This window comes from Geotrypetes seraphini, chromosome 5 (genome assembly GCF_902459505.1).
Source record: "Geotrypetes seraphini chromosome 5, aGeoSer1.1, whole genome shotgun sequence".
Lineage (NCBI taxonomy): Eukaryota > Metazoa > Chordata > Amphibia > Gymnophiona > Dermophiidae > Geotrypetes > Geotrypetes seraphini.
Window position 1 is genome coordinate 62,102,691 of NC_047088.1, and position 20,190 is coordinate 62,122,880.

The 20,190-nt window shown below is 43.9% G+C and overlaps 1 protein-coding gene across 1 annotated transcript in view; it reads left to right on the forward strand.

Moving 5' to 3' along the window:
- Positions 1–20,190, forward strand: part of LOC117361315 (SLAIN motif-containing protein-like) — a 65,594-nt gene that overhangs the window by 5,233 nt on the left and 40,171 nt on the right. The window contains exon 4 of the mRNA XM_033946480.1: positions 9,935–10,074. Within this exon, the coding sequence (XP_033802371.1) occupies positions 9,935–10,074 (140 nt within the window). The remainder of the gene's footprint in view (positions 1–9,934; positions 10,075–20,190) is intronic.

Consider the following 20,190-nt stretch of genomic DNA (forward strand, 5'->3'; position numbering starts at 1 on the left):
GAAATTCACTTCTTATTTCTAGGATAAGCAGCTTAAAATCTGTTTTACTACTTGGGATCTAGCTGGGACCTGAGTTGGTCACTGTTAGAATCAGGATACTGGGCTTGATGAACCTTTGGTCTGTCCAGTTTCTGCTTGTATCTGCAATTCTTATGTTCATTCTCTCTGCTTTTTCCTAATTTTACAGCTAAGACTTTCCAATCCAAATCAGACAAGTTGAAATCTCCCAGTAACTTCACCTCCCCTTTTATTACCAGCTTATGGATTTCGATTGCTTTCATAGTTTGATTCCATCCTTGCATTATCCAGATAAATTTATATCTGTGATTATTTCTCCATTCATGTCCTCACGCTCCTTCAATGCATACAGACCAGTCAGCACCATCGTGCCCCTCATGTCTTTTAGCATTTTCACCAGCATAGGTTTTGAATATCTGCTGCCTTTTTCTTATACATCATTGAGTTGGTATTGAGCAATCAGCCACTTGCTCCAGGGTAGTGCAGTGTGAAGTAACAAGAGTAATCACTTTGTGAGCTTAAAGAAGTTGAGTATCAGAAGGCCTTTGTTTAGGCAGTCATTTGCTGGAACGATGACACTTCCTCCCTGTAGAGCAGGGGTCCCGAACCACTGGGCTGCGGAGAAGTACCAAACTGTGGGCTGTGCCAAACCAGGCTGTACAGAAATTTTTATTTTATTTACATTATAGGCATTCCCCAGGTTCTGGCAGGCTCCCTCCTCCCAGCCGCACTTCTCTTCACAAAGCCACAAGCCATGGCTCCTACACACTGCCTGTAGCTGACCCAGAAGCCTTCCCTCTAGGCTTTAAGGTCAGCTGTATGTTTGTGAAGAGAAGTGTGGCTGGGAGGAGGGAACCGGCCAGAGCAGGTAAACACCTGCAGGAGGGAGGCACAAACTTGGGACACAGAATAGAATGATGGAATGATGAAGAGGGGCATTGGGACACAGAAGGAAGGGAGGAAACACAAACTTCAGACAATGGATGGAAAGAAAGAGAGAGGGGGCATGAACTAGGGACATAGGAGGGAATCAAAGAAAGAGATGCTGAGGTGGGGGAGGGAATAGAAAGGGAGAATTGTTGGGCATGGGTGTCAGAGTGAGAGGGAAAAGAGAGATGGTGCAAATGGGAAAATGAAGAAAGAATTGTTGGGCATAGGGAGAGAGAGAAAATTATTGGACATGATGGTGGGAGATGAGTGAGGTACAGATGCATTGGAAAGAGAGATGAGATGGAGATGTGGTGCTGGAGAGGGAACAGTGGAACAAATGGAAAGGTATGCAAGAGGGGCCTCAAGGATGTGGGAAGAATACTAGGATCAGACTTTGCGAGGGAAAAAGTTGCTCAGAGGGAAGGCCAAGGGCAGCAGGGTGGCAAGGAGGGAGAAATGTTGGACATGATGGAGAAGGCAATGGAGGGAGAGATGTGGTGTGGTGCTGGATAGAGGTGATACAATGAGACATGTTGAGTATGGGGCTGGTGGGCAGGGGTGAAAGATGCTGCACATGGTAATAATCATAGAAATAAAGTGCATAATATAAAATGTTATAATTACATTTCTTTTATATATGTAATAATCAGGGCTGTGAAGTTAGTAGATAAATCCTTCAACTCCGACTCCTCAGTTTCTGGTAACCATGACTCTGACTCCAGGTATCCAAAATTGTCTCTGACTCCTTGACTCCACAGCACTGGTAATTAGATTATATATTTTACACTTTATTGATTATGTGCTTGAATCCCTCCCTCTCCCCACTGCCGGTCCGTCCATGGAAAAATTATCTTGCATGAAACCGGTCCTTGGTGCAAAAAAAGCTTGGGGACCACTGCTGTACATCCTGTTAAGAAGTCAAATTCTATAGTTTAGAAGCCTTCTGGATTTGAAAAACAATTGCAAACCAGTTGGTGGTATTTGAATTTCCTCTCAATAAGATTAGGGGGATGAGAGCCCACTCTTTTGTGGTCCAGAGCAGGAATGTGCATAACCTGGACCTGGTTAGCAGATAGATTTCAGAATACAGCCAAACCTCGGTTTGCGAGTGTTTTGCAAGACGAGCAAAACATTTTCGCAAATCGTGACTCGCAAAACGAGCATTGACTTGATTTGCGAGTCCCCCTGCCCGCGAACTTGTTTTCTGCGAGAATCTCGGAGAGAGGTGGGAGCCAGAAGGCGCAGATGCTCAAGGCCCAGTCCGGAAGAGGCAGGATCTTCGGGCACCGGCACCTCCTGTGGGTTGGGGCTGCGTACCAATGCCACATTGGCGGGAGATGCCGGTTCGCGCAGGGGGGGCAGGCGTTCACGAGGGGGGCGATGCCAGTTCGAAGGGGGCGGTGTTTGCGGGCAGAGGGTGATGCCGGTTCGCAGGGGGGGGGAAATGTGGAAACGCACCAGTGGCCTTGGGGGTGGAGCAGCGCCGGGGGAGGGAAGGTGGAACGAATCAAGTGAGTTTCCCTTACTTCCTATGGGGAAACTCGCTTTGATATACGAGTAATTTGGTTTACGAGCATGCTTCTGGAATGAATTACCGTATTTTCTCGCATATAACGCGCGCGTTATACGTGGTTTTTACATACCGCGCATACCCTTGCACGTTATACGCGTGAGCGCATTGTACAAAATTTTTTTTACATAGTTCCCCCCCCCCCCCCCGCAGGACCGCTCGCACGCACCCGCACCCACATCCCCACCCCGAAGGACCGCTCGCACGCACTCCCACCCGCACCCCCACCCTGAAGGACCGCTCGCGCCCCCACAGCCTCCCGACCCCCCCCCACATCATGTAGAAGCTCCTACCGGTGTCCTGCTGCTTCCTCTTGGCGGTCCCGACACCCGACACGATCGGGGCAAGAGGGAGCTCAAGCCCTCTTGCCCCAGCCAACCGCGGCACCCCCGACACGATCAGGGCAAGAGGGAGCTCAAGCCCTCTTGCCCCCCCCCCCGACTCCCCGACACGATCGGGGCAAAAGGGAGCCCAAGCCCTCTTGCCCCGCCGACTCCCCAACTCCCCGACAATATCGGGCCAGGAGGGAGCCCAAGTCCTCCTGGCCCTGGCGAACCCCCCCCCCCCGCTAGTTGTTCGGGCCAGGAGGGAGCCCAAACCCTACTGGCCACGGCGACCCCCACCCCGCACTACATTACGGGCAGGAGGGATCCCAGGCCCTCCTGCCCTCGACGCAAACCACCCTCCCCCCAACGACCCCCCCCCCCCAAGAACCTCCGACCGCCCCCCCAGCCGACCTACGACCCCCCTGGCCGACCCTCACGACACCCCCACCCCCCTTCCCCATACCTTTCTGTAGTTGGCCGGACAGGCGGGTTTGGCTCCCGTCTGTCCGGCCAACTACAGAAAGGTACGGGGAAGGGGGGTGGGGGTCGGCCAGGGGGGTCGCGGGTCGGTTGGGGGGGCGGTCGGAGATTCTTGGGGGGGGCGGTCTTTGGGGGGAGGGTGGTTTGCGTCGAGGGCAAGAGGGCCTGGGATCCCTCTTGCCCGTAATGTAGTGGGGGTAGGGGGTCGCCGTGGCCAGGAGAGTTTGGGCTCCCTCCTGGCCCGAACAACTAGTGGGGGGGGGGGTCGCCAGGGCCAGGAGGACTTGGGCTCCCTCCTGACCTGATATTGTTGGGGAGTTGGGGAGTCGGCGGGGCAAGAGGGCTTGGGCTTCCTTTTGCCCCGATCGTATCGGGGGGGGGGGGCAAGAGGGCTTGAGCTCCCTCTTGCCCCGATCGTGTCGGGGGTGCCGCGGTTGGCTGGGGCAAGAGGGCTTGAGCTCCCTCTTGCCCCGATCGTGTCGGGGGTGCCGCGGTTAGCTGGGGCAAGAGGGCTTGAGCTCCCTCTTGTCCCGATCGTGTCGGGGAGTCGGGACCGCCAAGAGGAAGCAGCAGGACACCGGTAGGAGCTTGTACATGATGAGGGAGGGGGTCGGGAGGCTGTGGGGGTGCGAGCGGTCCTTCAGGATGGGGGTGCGGGTGGGAGTGCGTGCGAGCGGTCCTTCGGGGTGGGAGTGCGGGAGCGTGCGAGCGGTCCTTCGGGGTAGGGGTGCGAGCGTTCCTGCGGGGGGGGGGGGGTGAATCGGACGTCGGGGGGGCATCAGGGTTTCAGAGTGGGGACAGGACTTCAAGGGGGAGAGGAGAGTCGGGGCGGGCAAAAGGAGAGTCGGGGTGACCAGAGGAGAGTCGGGGCGGGCGAAAGGAGAGTCGGGCCGCATGCGCGGTATACCTGTGTGCGCGGTATATAAAAATTTCTGTACATAAATTTGTGTTTTTTGCGCGCTATACCCGTGTGCGCGTTTTACACGGGTGCGCGTTATCTACGTGAAAATACGGTATGCTCGTAAACCAAGGTTCCACTGTACTATGTTCACTTCCTGTTTAGCTTCTTGCCAGGTAGATATTTCATGGTTTCTCTCTTATGGTAAATTTTGATCTCTAGTGGGGTCTATTAAACCTTTGTGCAGTAGGTAACCGCATTGGTGGGCTTTCACAGATGTGGGCAACAAACATGTGCTGGAATGGCTTGCAGAGGTACCCTAATAGGGAGAATTATCCCTTTGGAGATAAGGTTAAAGAAACAATTCCTTATATACTGTAGATCAGTAGTCCTTTATCTATCAGTCCCCATCTGCAGCCAACAGCTGAGGGTCCAAAAGCCACAGACAGTTGCTCAAGTCAATCTGGGATAGCATTTTGCTTGGATTCAAAACATAACCAGAATGCTAGTGTCCAAGCCAGAGAACCTGTCCATTGGTGAAAGTTAAGGTTTTGTATCAGTTTTTATCAAACTGTCTTTAGCTGTGATTGAAACACACAATGCCAGAGGCCTACCGTTTCTCCTTGTTGCTGTTTGCAGAAACGTGTTGTCATCATCTCCCCACCTCACCCCTACTTTTTTTTTTTTTTTTTTTTTTGTGGCGCCTACCCAGGTCTAATTTATAGTGCAGGCTCATTGAGTACAGGCTGATAGGGTTTTCTTTGGCCCATTCAGGTTGTTATCCCAAACATGGATTTTCTAACATCATTTGGGGAAGCCCTGTTGGTCCAGTATCATTTTGTACATAGTTCAAAAAGTATACAAATTTAGACTATTGGAGACCACAACAAATTAGCATCGAGAGCCTCATTGTCAAACTCTTGGTACCAATAACTGTTTCAAGGGAATTCTCCTCTGTCTTAAGTGTCCAACAGTTAAATTTATTCCGCTAGTCCAGAGAACTCTATCCTGCCTGTTTTCACATAAAAGAAAAATTCAGAATATTTTGACTGAGCCTTAACCCTTAACTTTAAAAAGAGAACCAGTTATGCTCTGGATCTAAAAAAAGCTCACACTAAAATAACATTCAAGTCAGAAGAGGAATCTTATGACCTGCTTTTCAACATAGCATCTACTCCATGAGCCTTCACAAAATGCCTAGCAATGATAACTACACAGCTATTGATTGATTGATGGATAGATTTATTAATTGCCTTAATGAAGAGAATCGTCAAAGATGGGGTACAACAGATGTAGCTTGACATAGGCAACTTAAAGCAACGGTATACCTCTAGTAAGAGACCAATGTTAGTATAATATATACAGTAAAGTTAGAACAATGGAATAAATATAGAAATAGGCAAATATAAATTATAGTAATAGCAATAATAAGAATCGGCATCTATAAAACACATATAGCATTCATACAACACATTGATCCAAAGTAAGCATGATACTAATTAGCACAGTAGAAAATTTGTATAGCATAAATTTGATACCCACAATATCAGCAAAGTGCAATGGAGCATCTTAATAAGCAACAATGTGGGCATTGATAGTAGGTATAAATATACAGGATGGTAAAACAAAAAAACATTGGGATAAATAAGCATGTGGCTAAATTGAGAGTAAACTTGCATGTAAAGTCAAGTAAGATATGTGTAACTTGGTTCAGAAATTGTGCACCATAATAATCCTGAGTAAGTATTAATGACTGGCATGGTTGGCTGAGGGTGTTGTGATTCCTTGAGCCAACTTTTTGTGCCCTCATCTTGGGGCCAGTTGATAATGTTTTGAGGTTCTGGATTTTGTAAATTTGTTTTCCGGAACCTCTGCTGTTTTTGCCTGTATTGTAGCTTACCTTTCCCCACTACTTCCTAAAATTCTGTTTAGGTGTTGTGATCTGCTCTCTTCACTAGATAGGAAATCTTTATGACCAACAGTCACTGTAGTCCAAACTGTGACCTCCCGGGTCCCTCCCACAGGAAACTTATTATTGGCTCAGAAGGATAATACGTTGCTTGCATGCGTGATCCTTCCTGCTGGTTCTCTTCATGCTTTACTAGGCTGGTTTATTTATCCGGTGACCTTGCTCTTCTGTGACTGCACTGTAGTAGCAGATTGGGTTGGTGCTATTCATAAGTTTTACGCATGCTAATTGAACCTTTGTATGTATTCTAACGTTTCATGTGTATGTCTGCTTTTCCAGTGTATTAGGAGTGGTATGCTGAACTGTAGGTTTATCCTCACGTAGTCATGAGCACTCTGTGAATTGCAGCTTTTCAGCTGCTCCTCCTTCTCCCCGGTCTTTGCTGCCCCCTTCAGTTCTTCCTTGTGCAGGCAAGCATGAAGATGTTGTTGTGATCTGCTCCTTTTATTTCTACGGTATTTTTTGATTGTTCGTGGTTTACCAGAACTGAAAATAGACCATCTACAAACCTCATCTTCCCAGTGTTCTCTTCTGAGTGGGGTCCAGCTCAGCCCATGTCTTTCCTGTGGCATCTGGACATAAGAATCTTAATTGCTGAGCCCTGGAGATCCCTGAAGGTGGCTAAAACCATGATTAAACTGTTTCTAATGGATCATGAATTCTAGCAAATGTTTGCTATGCCAAAAGTGGATTTCCCTTGTAGCCCAGGTGACCAAATGCACTTCCCTAACTGGTGAGGGAGGAGTGGTTTTAAAAGATCTGCAGAGTGGATATGGTACTCCAAAGGCAGTTCAAGGATTTGACCTCTTTTGTGGCATGTTCCTCTCACTCTAGGCTAAGAGTTCAGACCCTAGTGGACTCTGAGCCCCTGTCTCAGCTTCTGCTGACGGTCATAGATTACACTGCAGACATGCTATATAACATTATCAGAGTCCTAGGAAAAGTCTCAGCCTTTTTGATTGCCATCCGCTTCTGCTTTGGATCAGATAATGGGCAAGTGATTCAACTTCTAAAGCAATGCTGAGCAGGCTCCCCTTTAGATTACAGATGCTGTTTGGCAAAGGCCTAAATGATCTCATGGCCAGTGTTCAAGATCGCTGGCCCAAATCTTTACCAGACACTGAGCACCTAGAGGCCAGAGTCTGGTCCTTTCTCAGCTCAAGATGCCCAAAAGTCCACAAGAACCCAGTCCATAGAGCCTTTCAAGGCTCCAGACAGCGATTTTCTGGGATCAGAAGGCTCCACAGTGCCAGCCAAAAAGCCACAATCCTCATGACACTCCTCTAGAAATTGGATGTTGGCTCATGGATTTTCTGGAAACTTAGGGATTTTATTTATTTAAAAGATTTCTCAACCATCTGTTCCCAGGCAGCTTTACAAATAGCAACATACAGAAAATAAAAATATACAGAAAAACAAAATTTATACAAACAACAACATTTCAGATCATTCAATGAGAACGATTAATTTACAGGGTTCAATTAAATATCAGTCCAAAAACTAAAATAAACCAGAATCATCATTCATTGGAATGCTTCTACAAAAAGCGTAGTCATAAGCATTTTCTTGAACTTTTGAATATCAAGAAGAGCTCTTTGCGGTCCAGTTAATTTGTTCCACAGATGTATATCATCCGACCGCTGGGTTCTAGACATTATCAGAGAGAGTTACAAGGTAGTTAGTGCACCCTCTCTCTCTGACTGGTTCGTGGATTCGCCAGCTGGTCAGCCAGAGAAAGCAAACAAGGTCAGTGCAATGCTGCAGAGATTGCTCAACATCCAAGCCATAGAACCAGTCCCTCCAGACAACTCAGGCTTCGGCAGATACTCCATATACTTTCTCATGCCAAAGAAAGACTCAGATGAGTGGAGGCCCATCCTGTACTTCAAGCATGTCAATGCGGCACTGAGAGTTCCTCGGTTTTGGATAGGAACTGTTCACTCAGTCACTGGAGCGGTACAGCGAGGAGAATTTCTAGCTTCCTTAGATTTAACAGAAGCTTACATTCACATCATCTTCCTGGAACACGGGATATTCCTCAGATTCCATTTGCTGGAAAATCACTATCAATCCTCAGCACTTTCCTTTTGGCTAGCAGCAGCTCCCTGAACATTCACCAAGGTTATGGTGGTGGTAGTCACTCATCTCTGCAGAGCGGGTTGGCAGGTGCTCCTGAACTTGGACGATTAACTTTTCAGAGTTCCGTCCCACCCGGAGGGAGAAAAAGCGGTTGGAGCAGTTGATGAGATGCTGCACAGGTGGGAATGGATTGTGAACTTACAGAAGAGCCACCTAGTGCCAACACAGTCCCTAGAATATCTGGGAATTTTATTCAACATAGCGAAGGGCAAAGTCTTTCTTTCAAAAGCACGCAAACAGAAGCATTGAGCTCAGATTACAGCCTTGTTAGTCAAGCCAGAGTCTATTGCATGGCATTATCTGCAAGTCCTGGGGGTCCATGGCAGCCACACTAGAGATAGTACCCTGAATGAGGCACACATGTGATCCTTCCAGGACATATTGCTGTTTTACTGGTCACCTCACAGGAACTCCCTGCAAGTTCCACTTCCCTGGTCAGCGGCAGCCAAGCACAACCTAAGCTGGTGGCTTTGTTCACAGTCTTTGGCAAAGGGGTCCCCTTTCAGATTGATTCCTGGGTCACCCTAACAACTCTGAGCCCCTGTCTCAGCTTCTGCTGACGGGCATAGACTACATTGCAGACATGCTATATAATATTATCAGAATCCTGGGAAAAGTCTCAGCCTTTTTGATTGCCACCCGCTTATGCTTTGGATCAGATAATGGGCAAGTTATTCAACTTCTAAAGCAATGCTGAACAGGCTCCCCTTTAGAGGGCAGATGCTGTTTCACAAAGGCGTAAATGATCTCAAGGCCAGTATACAAGATCGCAGACCCAAATCTTTACCAGAACTCCTAACTTTTCCTATAGGGCTGTCGCCAGCTTTGGTATGAATGGGGCAGAGAGACTGGGGAGAAGGAGCTGAAAAGCTGTGGCAACAGCTATGCGAGAATAACTCTACAGTTCAACATACCATTCCTATTTACTGGAAAAGATATTGTCCAGGTAAGAACCTTATTTCTTTATCTCTATAATATTTGGTATAAACTTTGAGCATTGATTCTGTTTGTTTTGGTTTAACAACTTAGGATGACTTATTTGACAGAATAGAGACATTTACTAGAAAAAAATTAATTTTTGATTTAGGGATCCTTTTTCAAAATTGTGGTAGAAAAGGCTTTAGTTTACAGGAAAATCCTGCATAAGGGCAAGCTATTTTCTACCACAGCCTGAAAATAGCCAATTTTCTGAATTAATGGCCATTCAGTAATGTTGCCATTAACAAAAATTAGCATGCGAGCACTTGCTGCCACCTGTTTTGTAGGTGGTAAGGGCTCACAAGCTAATCCTGTGTTAATCAATTAGCATGACAGCATTGTCACAATGTCACATGCTGATTAGCACAGAAACACTCCCCCAGACATGCTCCCTCAGTCAAAAAAAATATTTTTTAGCGCAAGGGTAGCTCTGGCATTTTTGAAACTTACCACACGATGCCTCAGCATTCCCTGCAGTAAGCCATTTTAAGCTACAGTAAGCACATATTCATGCTTACCACAGCTTAGTAAAAGGACTCCTTAGTATTTGGGGGGGGGGGGGTTTGTTAGTAATTATCTTTTCAGCATACTGATGTGCATTTCTTGGTTGTTTTATGTTCTTATAGGTTGTACGTTTCTCCAAAAAAAAAGCCTATTGCAAAACAGAAATTTGAATCTCCTTTGAAATGGTGCCGTCAGGTGTTAGACCATCCCAGTCCAGAGACGGAAGCAGCCTGCCATACTTTAATAAATAGGCTTGATCAAGGTATTTAAACTAAATCCTTAAGAATTTCAGTATTTTACTAAAATTTTCTAGTCTATATTCTTGGATTTTACTAAGATGTATATAGAGTGCCTGAAGGGGATTTCAATACTTATACCATGAACAGAATGTATCGTAACCCAGATCTTTTTATATATATATACATTTGAAAAGTTCTTTCCATTGCCCATTGCTTATGATTTATATTGACATGAATGCCTTAAATCAGGGGTGTCCAACCTTTTGGCTTCCCTGGGCCGCATTGGCCAAAAAAAAAATGTTTCTGGGGCTACGCAAATGCACAAACTCTGCAGCAAGACAGAGGAGGGAGCCGGCAAGACGGTAAACACCCGGGGGCAGCAGAGGAAAACACTGCATCGCCCTCGACCGGGGCCGCACAAAATACTTCACAGGGCCGCATGTGGCCCTCAGGCCGCAGGTTGGACACCCCTGCCTTAAATGGTTATTGGCCAATTAACTTATATACTGCAAATGTTTCCAAGTTTATTAATATCTTGATATACCGTCTTATCACAAAAGAATATCTGGGCGGTTTACAATTAATAAAATAAATTTAAAAGCAAATGTTAAAAGGGGAAAAAGAAAAACCCATCACCCTCCCGGAATCACGTGCCCCCCGGTTTTCAATATTTTTTAAACTCTCTCCCATTGGCTTCATCCTTCCGCTCTACTATTATAAGTTCAATTTTGTTCACAAACTTTGATCATACATTCATTCAATCTTATCTCGACATCAAGGTTTCAAGGTTTATTAAAAATTGGTTATACCACTTAATCTGAAATGCAAAGCGGTGTACAATAAAATTCTTTGTTAGCATACAATGACATTAAAACAATTGATTAAAAACAGAACATATCATTACGGGGGATATGTCAATAAAAACAAACGTACATACACCAGACAAACAAAAGTAACAAGGAAGAGGAAAGAAAAAGAATGTCGTCCGCATAAATGGTATAATAGACTCCCAGATCTTAAAAAAAACCTGCCTTTTAAGTTTCATGAAATAATGCCGAGAGGACCAAGTGGCCATTGTGCAGATATCCTCAGGATTGACTGCTCGAGCTTCTGCTTAAGAAGTTGTCTGAATTCTAGAGCCCTTCCGACTGTCTAGAGCCCATCCAGATACGCTATTCATGTTCAATCAGACTCTAAGGTGAAAATACTTGGAGTAATTTTGGACCAAAATCTTTCTTATCACCAACAAATCAGCTCGGTAGTTAGAAAATGTTTCTATAAACTAAAACTTATTTGATCTCTTTCTTCATTGCTGGACCCTTCCTCCCTAAATATTCTTATCCACTCCCTTATCATCTCTAACATTGATTACTGTAATACACTTTAGCGAGGTATAAACCAAAAAGATTTGCAGACTACAAATTCTACAAAATACTGCCGTTAAACTAATTTACCATGCTAAAAAATTTGATCATGTCACCCCTCTTCTACCTGATGCACACTGGCTCCCTATCCCCCATCGCATCACATACAAAATTCTGTTACTCACCTATAAAATCAAACATCATACCTCTGCCTTTATTGATAAATATTTAATCCCTTACGCCTCTAGTCGTATACTTCATAAAAACTATCCAGATCTTCTTGTTATTCCCTCCATTTGAGAAATCTTCTAAGCATACAATCTGTAATTCCATATTCTCAAGTCACTTATATATGGAGAGATATATTAATTACTACACTGTGATACTCTATTAGATCAAATACCTTCTATAATCACAGCTCGACTTACAATAATATTATATTTAATTAAGAATTGTGAAAACCTCAGACCCAAAACCCGTGACTGGTGATAACACCAAACTGGGGTTCATTGAGGAACCATCATCGTTGGGGGACAGTGAAAAACGATGATGGTCCCCCAATGAACCCCAGTTTGGTGTTATCACCAGTCACGGGTTTTGGGTCTGAGGTTTTCACAATTCTTAATTAAATATAATATTATTGTAAGTCGAGCTGTGATTATAGAAGGTATTCCATATTCTCAGTCATGGCAGCCTCTCTTTGGAACACTCTGCCTCTGCATATAAAACAAAGAGTCCTCACTTCCTATATTTAAGACCAAACGCAAAATGTTTCTCTTCAAAGATGCCTATGATACCTAATCTAGGATCCGTTTGCTTTCACCAGGAATAATTCTCTCTCCAGGTTTTTAAATCCAAACACCTCCTTAGAAGCGAACCAACCCTTCATATTCTACCTTCCCCTTCGTTGCATTTATATTTTTTTTATCTCGATGTATTTTTTGAAACCTTATGTACCTACTTTCCCTATGATGTTGTTTGTATCTCTTCATGATATCAGGTTCTTTTTCCAAACACTCTATTGTCATGTGAAAGCGATGTCTTTGCAGGAAACACAATACAAAATTTTGCACCATTTTTACATCACAAGAGCCCGTGGACACGTTATGGGGTTATGGCCTGACTATAAATGTCTTAAATGTAAAACCCATAGGGGCACATTTATCCATTCCTTTTTTGCATGCCTGCAATTGACTCTTTGGGACTCTGTAAAGAGCTGCTTGGACCACCTCATGCACTGCACGTTGCCTTGGAATGCACCTGCCTTGCTATTAGGAGATGTTCATGACCTCCAGAATCATGGCCTGGACTTCCCCTCACAGAAATTTGTTTTACATGCGATCCTGGTGTTGAAAAAGCTCATCCTGAAATACTAGATCTCAGAAGAGGCACCCTCTTGTATTCTGTGGGTTGCCATGATGAAACAGCAAGCTCGCTTAGAGTTGGACACCTATTTGACTCACCCGCAGGACCAATGGAAGTTCTATTGCTCTCTTTGGCAGCAGATCTTGAACCTTGATGCATAATTGTTGCTGCTGGACTGGTTCCTGTGTGGGCTCAAGTGGTTTCCCAGACCTGCTCTTTTCTCTTTTCGTTTTTTTTGTTTTTTTTTTTACCATTTTACTTACTATTGTCTTCGGTGTGGCGTTCTCCGGCAGGGCGAGGGCGAATGTGTTCGAATGTGTTTGATCGTGTGTATGTGTTGTGAGTGTTTGTCAGTCTGCATGTGTTTTGTAGTGTGTGGATGAGTCTTGGTTCGTTGGAGTAGTGCTAGGGTGACGATTGCTTAAGTTGAAGTGTTTGGGGATTGGGGATGTTCTTTATGTCTTCAAAAGCGGACGGGGGGCGATGGCTAGCGAGTGGTTTCAGCACTGCACTTTGACCCAGCTGTGGTTCTGCTGTATCATACATGCTCCTTTGTGTGCTCCACTCCTGCTTGTGCTGCTTGTACCACTATGTTCTTGTGTGATATACTGTTTGCTTTGTTGCCTGGTGTTGGACTCTCGTTGTCTAGATGCCTCTTGTCTCAATAAATACGATATTAAAAAAAATAAATATATTGAAAACCAAGCTGTTTGTAGACACATATTTTTGATCTATCTTTCCTAACGTTTGGGCATTTTTGTAACATTTTTTAATACGTTACTGAAGAATTTGTAAGCTTTATTTTCATATGTGTTCATATTATTTTGAAGAATGGTTTGTATTGTTTCTGGTTTTTGTTTTTGATCTATGTACATTTATTTGGAAACTGCTGTAACTCCAGGTGGTATATTCATTTTTAAATAAATAAAAGATTTAGTTGGGCAAAGGAAGATGCTGCTTCAACAGAGATTTTTGCAGGATGCCTTGTCTTTTACCCAGTGAAATAAAACTTTGGTATATCCTATCAGTCTAGACTGGTTTAGCAGGATGTTAAGGAAGGAGACATTTATCCTTGCCTGATCATTTTCTTTCCTTGAGTCTTCCTGAGATAATCCAGGATTTGCCTAGGCAGACTGAGTTGTGGTAGTCCTTAGCTTCAGTCTCTCTCGCTCATAATTGTATATAATATTTTTATAATGCGGTCAGGTCTGCAGGGTGTTCCTTGGTTTCTAATGGGTTATTTGTGTGTGTGAGATATCCCAGGCTGCACTATTCTCATTATTGGTGATGTCACTGGAACAGTTCAGATTCTCTGCCTCATATCTGTTGATAGGGTAAAATGACCTGTGAGTCTGAACTGGCCTAGTAAAACTCAAAGAAAATATCAGGTAAGGGTAAATTTCTACATAAAGAGCATTGTGAGAGATTTTTACTGAGCTTTGTATTCTTTGTCAGTAGTACATAACAATGGTTATAATCACTTGATTGTAACTCGCTCAGAATTGTTGGATGATTGCGAGAACTGTAATAAATTTTTTAAATAAAATAAATATTCTGAGTGAAATAATTTCCTCCTATTGGTTTTAAAAATATCTCCCTGTAATTTTTAGTGTCCCCTAGTCTTTGTAGTTTTTGATGGAGTGAAAACTTGACCCATTTGTACCTGTTCTACACAACTCAGGATTTTGTAGACTTCAATCAGTCTCCTCTCAGCCATCTATTTTCCAAGTGAAGAGCCCTAACCTCTTTCTTCATACGAGAGAAGGTCCATTCACTTTATCATCTTGGTCGCTCTTCTTTGAACCTTTTCTAGTTCTATATCTTTTTTGAGATAAAAGCACCCAGAATTGAATGCAATACTCAAGGTGAGGTTGCACCATGGAGAATACAGAGGCATTATAATATTCTTAGTCTTGTTTACCATCCCTTTTCTAATAATTCCTAGCTCTTGTTTGCTTTTTTGGCCACCACTGCACATTGGGCGGAAGGTTTCAGTGTATTGTCTTCAATGACACCCAGATCTTGGCACTGGTAAGTCCCACAATTTATCTTTACCCTTGGGCTATTGTAAAACCCATGCTTGAGAGGTGTAGTGCTTGTAAATTGACTACATTAGCCTTCCACAGCTTTCTGTAAGGTCCTGTGTTAGCTGCAGATTCCTTATCCTCTCTACAAAGTTGCATCAGATTGGATTTGTTGAATGTCTCCTTCCGCAAATTGAGCAGTTTTCCATGGTGCCTATTTCTTCTTTGAATCTCCCTCCTTCCATATGCCTGCTTCTATGGTGGTTTTGAAAGGGCTGGAAACAGGAGGAAATGTTCCTTCTTTTCTATGGTGACTGCTGAAATGGCGCCCAACTAGTATGTTTCTGAAAGAAGTCACTCATCTCCAGCCACCTGTTCAACTGTCCTTTCCCTCTATAGGGCTGCATTGCTGTAAGATCTTAATGTTGAAAACTGTCTTCTTGGTGATTGCCTCAGCCAGAACAGTATTAGAGTTTCAGGCTTGTCCTGTTGAGATCCATAACTTTTCTATTTTGGAGAACTCTGTGTCCCTTCCTTCTTTCCGAAAGTGAATCCTCCTTTACTAAGTGAATCAGGAGGTCCGTTTGCCCTCATTTCTGGATCAGGTTACTGACCCCAGGACTAAAAAGACTCCTTAAAGTTGATGTCCACAGAATTCTACTTCAGTGTTTGCAGGAGATGAATGCCTTTCATCTGTCTTAATTATTTGTTCATCCCTTTCTGTGGCCCACATAGAGTCCAGGCTGTGTCCAAAGCTTTTATTGAACAATGTATAAAGATGAGCATTGAGGCTGCTTCTATCTGCATGAACAAGCAAATGCCTTCAGACCTGTGAGCACACTCAGCCTGTGTACAGACAGCATCATAGGTGGAAGCTCAAGCAGTTTCGCCAGAGAATATCTGCATAGTGGCAACTTGGTCATCACTCTATGCCTTTGTTTTAGTACTTGGGATTTAGCTAGGTTCTTGGGACCTGGGTTGGTCATTGTTTGGAAACAGGATATTGGACTTGATGGACCTTCAGTCTGTCCCAGTATGGCAATTCTTATGTTCTTATGAAGCAGAGTGACTATGCTGGCTATAGCTCAGCCAGATTTTGGCAGACCAGTCATTCAGGAGACCTTATCTCTCACTATCCAGTGAAATTTTGCTTGGGTACTTTTTAGTCATATAGACTGGTGCAGCTGGATACTAAAGAAGGTGATATAGTCATATCTCTTCATTTCCTTTCTTTTAATCCTGCTGTACCAGTCTGCAACCTATTCTGAAAGACTTTAGTTGAAGGGACTCGTGGAATTCACTGCTTTTCTTTCTAGTGGTATTCATTTAAGATACAAAGAGAAAGAAAAGAGGTAAAGGAAACATTTATGCTGCAGTGGTTTGATGGAGCACAGGTGTGGTATGTATGTAAGGGATCGTCTGTTGCTTTGACAGACATACTGGACTTTTCCAGAGACCACCAGCCATTATACCAGTTTCTTTATCTATGTTGCTGATAGGAAGGGATATACAGTGGTGCCTCACACAACGAACTTAATTGGTTCCAGGAGCAAGTTTGTTATGCGAAAAGTTCGTTATGTGAAACGCGTTTTCCCATAACAATACATGTTAAAAAAAATAATTCGTTCTGTAGCATAAAATATGCTAAGATGACATGAAAAAAGATAAATTTTTTGTTATTATTTTTATTTAGATACATCTAAAAACATACATCTCCCTGTCCTTTTACTTCCACTATCTTCCTATCCCATCTCTATTCCCTTTTGTCCCTCTCCCCATGATCAATCATCTCACCACCTCTCTCTGCCCTCACCCTCAGGGTTCAAGATTGCTTCCACTCTTTTTCCTGTTGTTCTCTCTGCCTGTCACCCTATGATTTAGCATCCCTTCTGCCCTTGTCCAATATTTCCCCTTCTCTCCCTCCCTCTCATCCCCTGCTCCAACATGTGCTTTCAGCGGCCTTCTCCCCCCTTAAGCGTCTTTTCTTCTCCACTCCACCTTTCCTCCCTCCCTGCCTCCACCTTTGTGGCGCTTTTGCACCCGACCGACAACAGAACAGGCCCGGTCGGACAAATCTCCCTGTCCTGTAGCCGCGAATCTAAATTACCTTCTTACAGCAGCTGGATTATTGAAGCTGCTGTAAGAGGTAATTTAGATTCGCGGCTACAGGGCAGGGAGGTTTGTCGGCCGGGCCTGTTGTCGGTCGATCGGGGGACCTGACCAGCTGTGCACATTCTTCGGGGCGGACCGCCCCCTCCCCCCTCTTTCGTTCGCCATTGCCTTCTTCCTACCTGCCCTGCCGCAGCCGCACACAGCCGACCGGAAGTCTTCCTGATGTCAGCGCTGACGTCGGAGGAAGGGAGGGCTTTGCTTAAGCCCTCCCTCCGACGTCAGCGCTGACATCGGGAAGATTTCCGTTCGGCTGTGTGCTGCGACAGGGCAGGTAAGGAGAAGGAGACTACCCTCGCGGCTCGACCAACCCCGCTGCGATCCAACCCCGCAGGAACCCCGGAAGGATGCAGCTCGGGCGACTTCGTTGTGTGAAACGAAGTCCGTTGTACGAATCAAGACATAAAGTTCGTTGTGCGCAGCGTTCGCTGTGCGAGGCGGCCGTTATGCGAGGCACCACTGTAGTCCAATTATGCAGATCACTGCAGCAGAAGTAAGGAAAGAAATTAATAGGTATGACTAAACGTCTTCATTTCAAGTCTATTTTTCTTTATAAAATATTAGTGCAGGTTCCCAAAAACATGCTTACATCTAAGGTATAAGCACTTAAACCAACCCTAGAGCTTGTGCACTAGAACTTGTGTAAATTATAGCATTATATAATGTAGGTGTGCACCTGTGTGCTTGGCACATGCTCACTGGCAAACTGTGCCATCAAATCATGACATACAATTTTGTGTTAGTTGGGATTACATAAATGACTGGAATACTGCCATTTCACATGTCACCATGCTGCCTACGTCTAAGTGGATCCTTATTGAATTGCCCCCATAATGTCTTTTTTTTCTGTTTGTCTACCTTGTGGGTCGAATTATATAAAAAGATTTTTGATTATAAAGATTTCTTGTTTACATAGCAGTTTCAGCTATTTCAAATTTGAGCTCAGTTGGGCACATTGGTAGTATTGCCTGTTTAATGGTAGCTATCTGAACTTCAGTATAGAAATTGACTGACTTAACAGCTGCCATGTACTAGTGCTTTAAATATTCAGGGGGTAATTTTATAAAGCATCTTCCATGTGAAGCATGTTATATATGTGAAAAAAGGCTTTTATAAAATTGCACAGTTTGATAGCCTTCAGGCTTACAGGCAGTTCATAAATATTAAATAACTAAATACATTATTTGCACATGAAAAGCAGACCCCCTTTGTTGTTCTTAAAGCCTTAAGGTGACAATTTTGATTTCTCATATGTGTTCCCTTTTATAAATTAAAATACCACAAGGCCAATATATTTAGCTGGCTGGGACCAGCTCACAACCACGATATTCATCAGGAGATAACAAACATCAATCTCTCACTGAATATCCAGCTTAGTGGATTGGTCGGTTATCAGCTTTGTCACTGCCAATATTCAGCCACATGCCAGCTATAGCTAGCTAAAAGGGTGGTCTGTCTTTGTTTATTGAGACTTAGCCTGCTAGCCACTAAATATTGACCTAGTCAGCTGTGTCTCAGCTGGCCAAAAATAGACTGGAAATTCAATACCGGATACAGTGCCGGCATTGAAGGCCCATGTTTGCTGTGGACTGCAGGAGATCACACGTGATTTCCCACAGTTCGAATATCGGAGGGGAGAGGATACACTTTTTTTTTTTCCTTTTAGGAAGTATTTAGGTATATTTGATTTGCTCCAAAAGAGAGAAAACACATATGCAGTTCCCATAATTTATTATGTACTAGCTGATGCCCCGGCGTTGCACGGGTATTTAATTATAGGAATAACACTGTAAATGGATTCAAATAAAGATACTTTATAGTGGTGAATGAAATTATATTTTTACAGCTTTATAAAAAGTACAATATTCAAATAATAATGTGAAATATTTGACAAAATGAATACAATACAACTAACACAAAACTTGATTATAAACAACATTTTTAGTTTCACCTCCAGGAGCAAGAACATATAAATTCTTGGGTGAACCCACCCTTGAGCAAGCAACATAGAGTTGTCCATGGGAAAAACAGGGGGATCTTAAATCCACTCCACAGTATGTAATAGTCTGTCCCTGTGATTTGTTGATTGTGATAGAGAATGCAAGTATCACTGGAATTTGCAATCTCTTAAACTGAAAAGGAAGATGTGTTGCAAGTTTCGTTCAAATCGGGTAAGCCGTTTTTGCGTTGGCAGCTTTTTACAATTTTTCCATTGACATGAATGGGTGAAATCTGATTTTCTGTTTGTAGCTCCGCCCACGTGTGCAGGTGGGCCGCGAGACCCCCAGAACCAGAATATACACAGGTAGGGCTAGTCTCAGTTAGGTGCTGGTCTTTGACCAGAGGGCCTCCGCGTGAGCAGACTGCTTGGTACGATGGACCACTGGTCTGACCCAGCAGCAGCAATTCTTATGTTGTTCAGATAGCAGTAGCAGATTTAATAAGTTTACTATCGGGTATGCCTTCAACTATTGTTGTTAGTGTTAATATTTAGTTTAACAGTTATAATTTGGTTGCAACAGATCTGAGGACCCCTTTCTACTGTTGATATGCAGATGCCATGATCATAATCCATCTTGCTGATGACGATGAAGACACCATATGCCTTGTAAATGGACTGCATATTTTCCATAGCCTGTGTGTCATATCAGATGTTAAGGGCCAGAGATCTGCTGTAACAGGAACAGGAGGTAGCCTAAGTGTTAATATGGTCCCGGTACCTCCTTATGTTTTCAAAGAAAAGAAAAAAAACAAAAAACACTGTGGAGTGATTTATGCAGCATGTTCTCTGCGGAGTTCCACGCATTTGCACTTTTGGACTGTTTATTCCACGTATCTACTACCTTAGGACTATCAGGGACCCCTGAAGAAGACTATCTTGTCGAAACACGGACCATGTTGGGTCCCACGCTTTCGGCGGATTAGGTCCTCAAGGTTTCTATGTGTATTGGTTACATTGACATGTGGAACTTTTAAATTTTCAATAAAGTCCATTTCAGGAACATCATCACTCCACAGAGGTTTTTTGGATTTTTATGTATTTTCTTCTCTGTGGATATCTCAGGGTCAATTTCTTTGGTTTGGTTGCTTCAAAGAAAAGAAAACATTAAAGAGGGGAATAATTAAAGGCAGCAGCTTGCTGGGTTGACTTGCATCACTTCTGCTTACTTTTTCAGTTTTCTGTTTGCTGTGCTTCCTGAAGCATGTCGGAGCACGA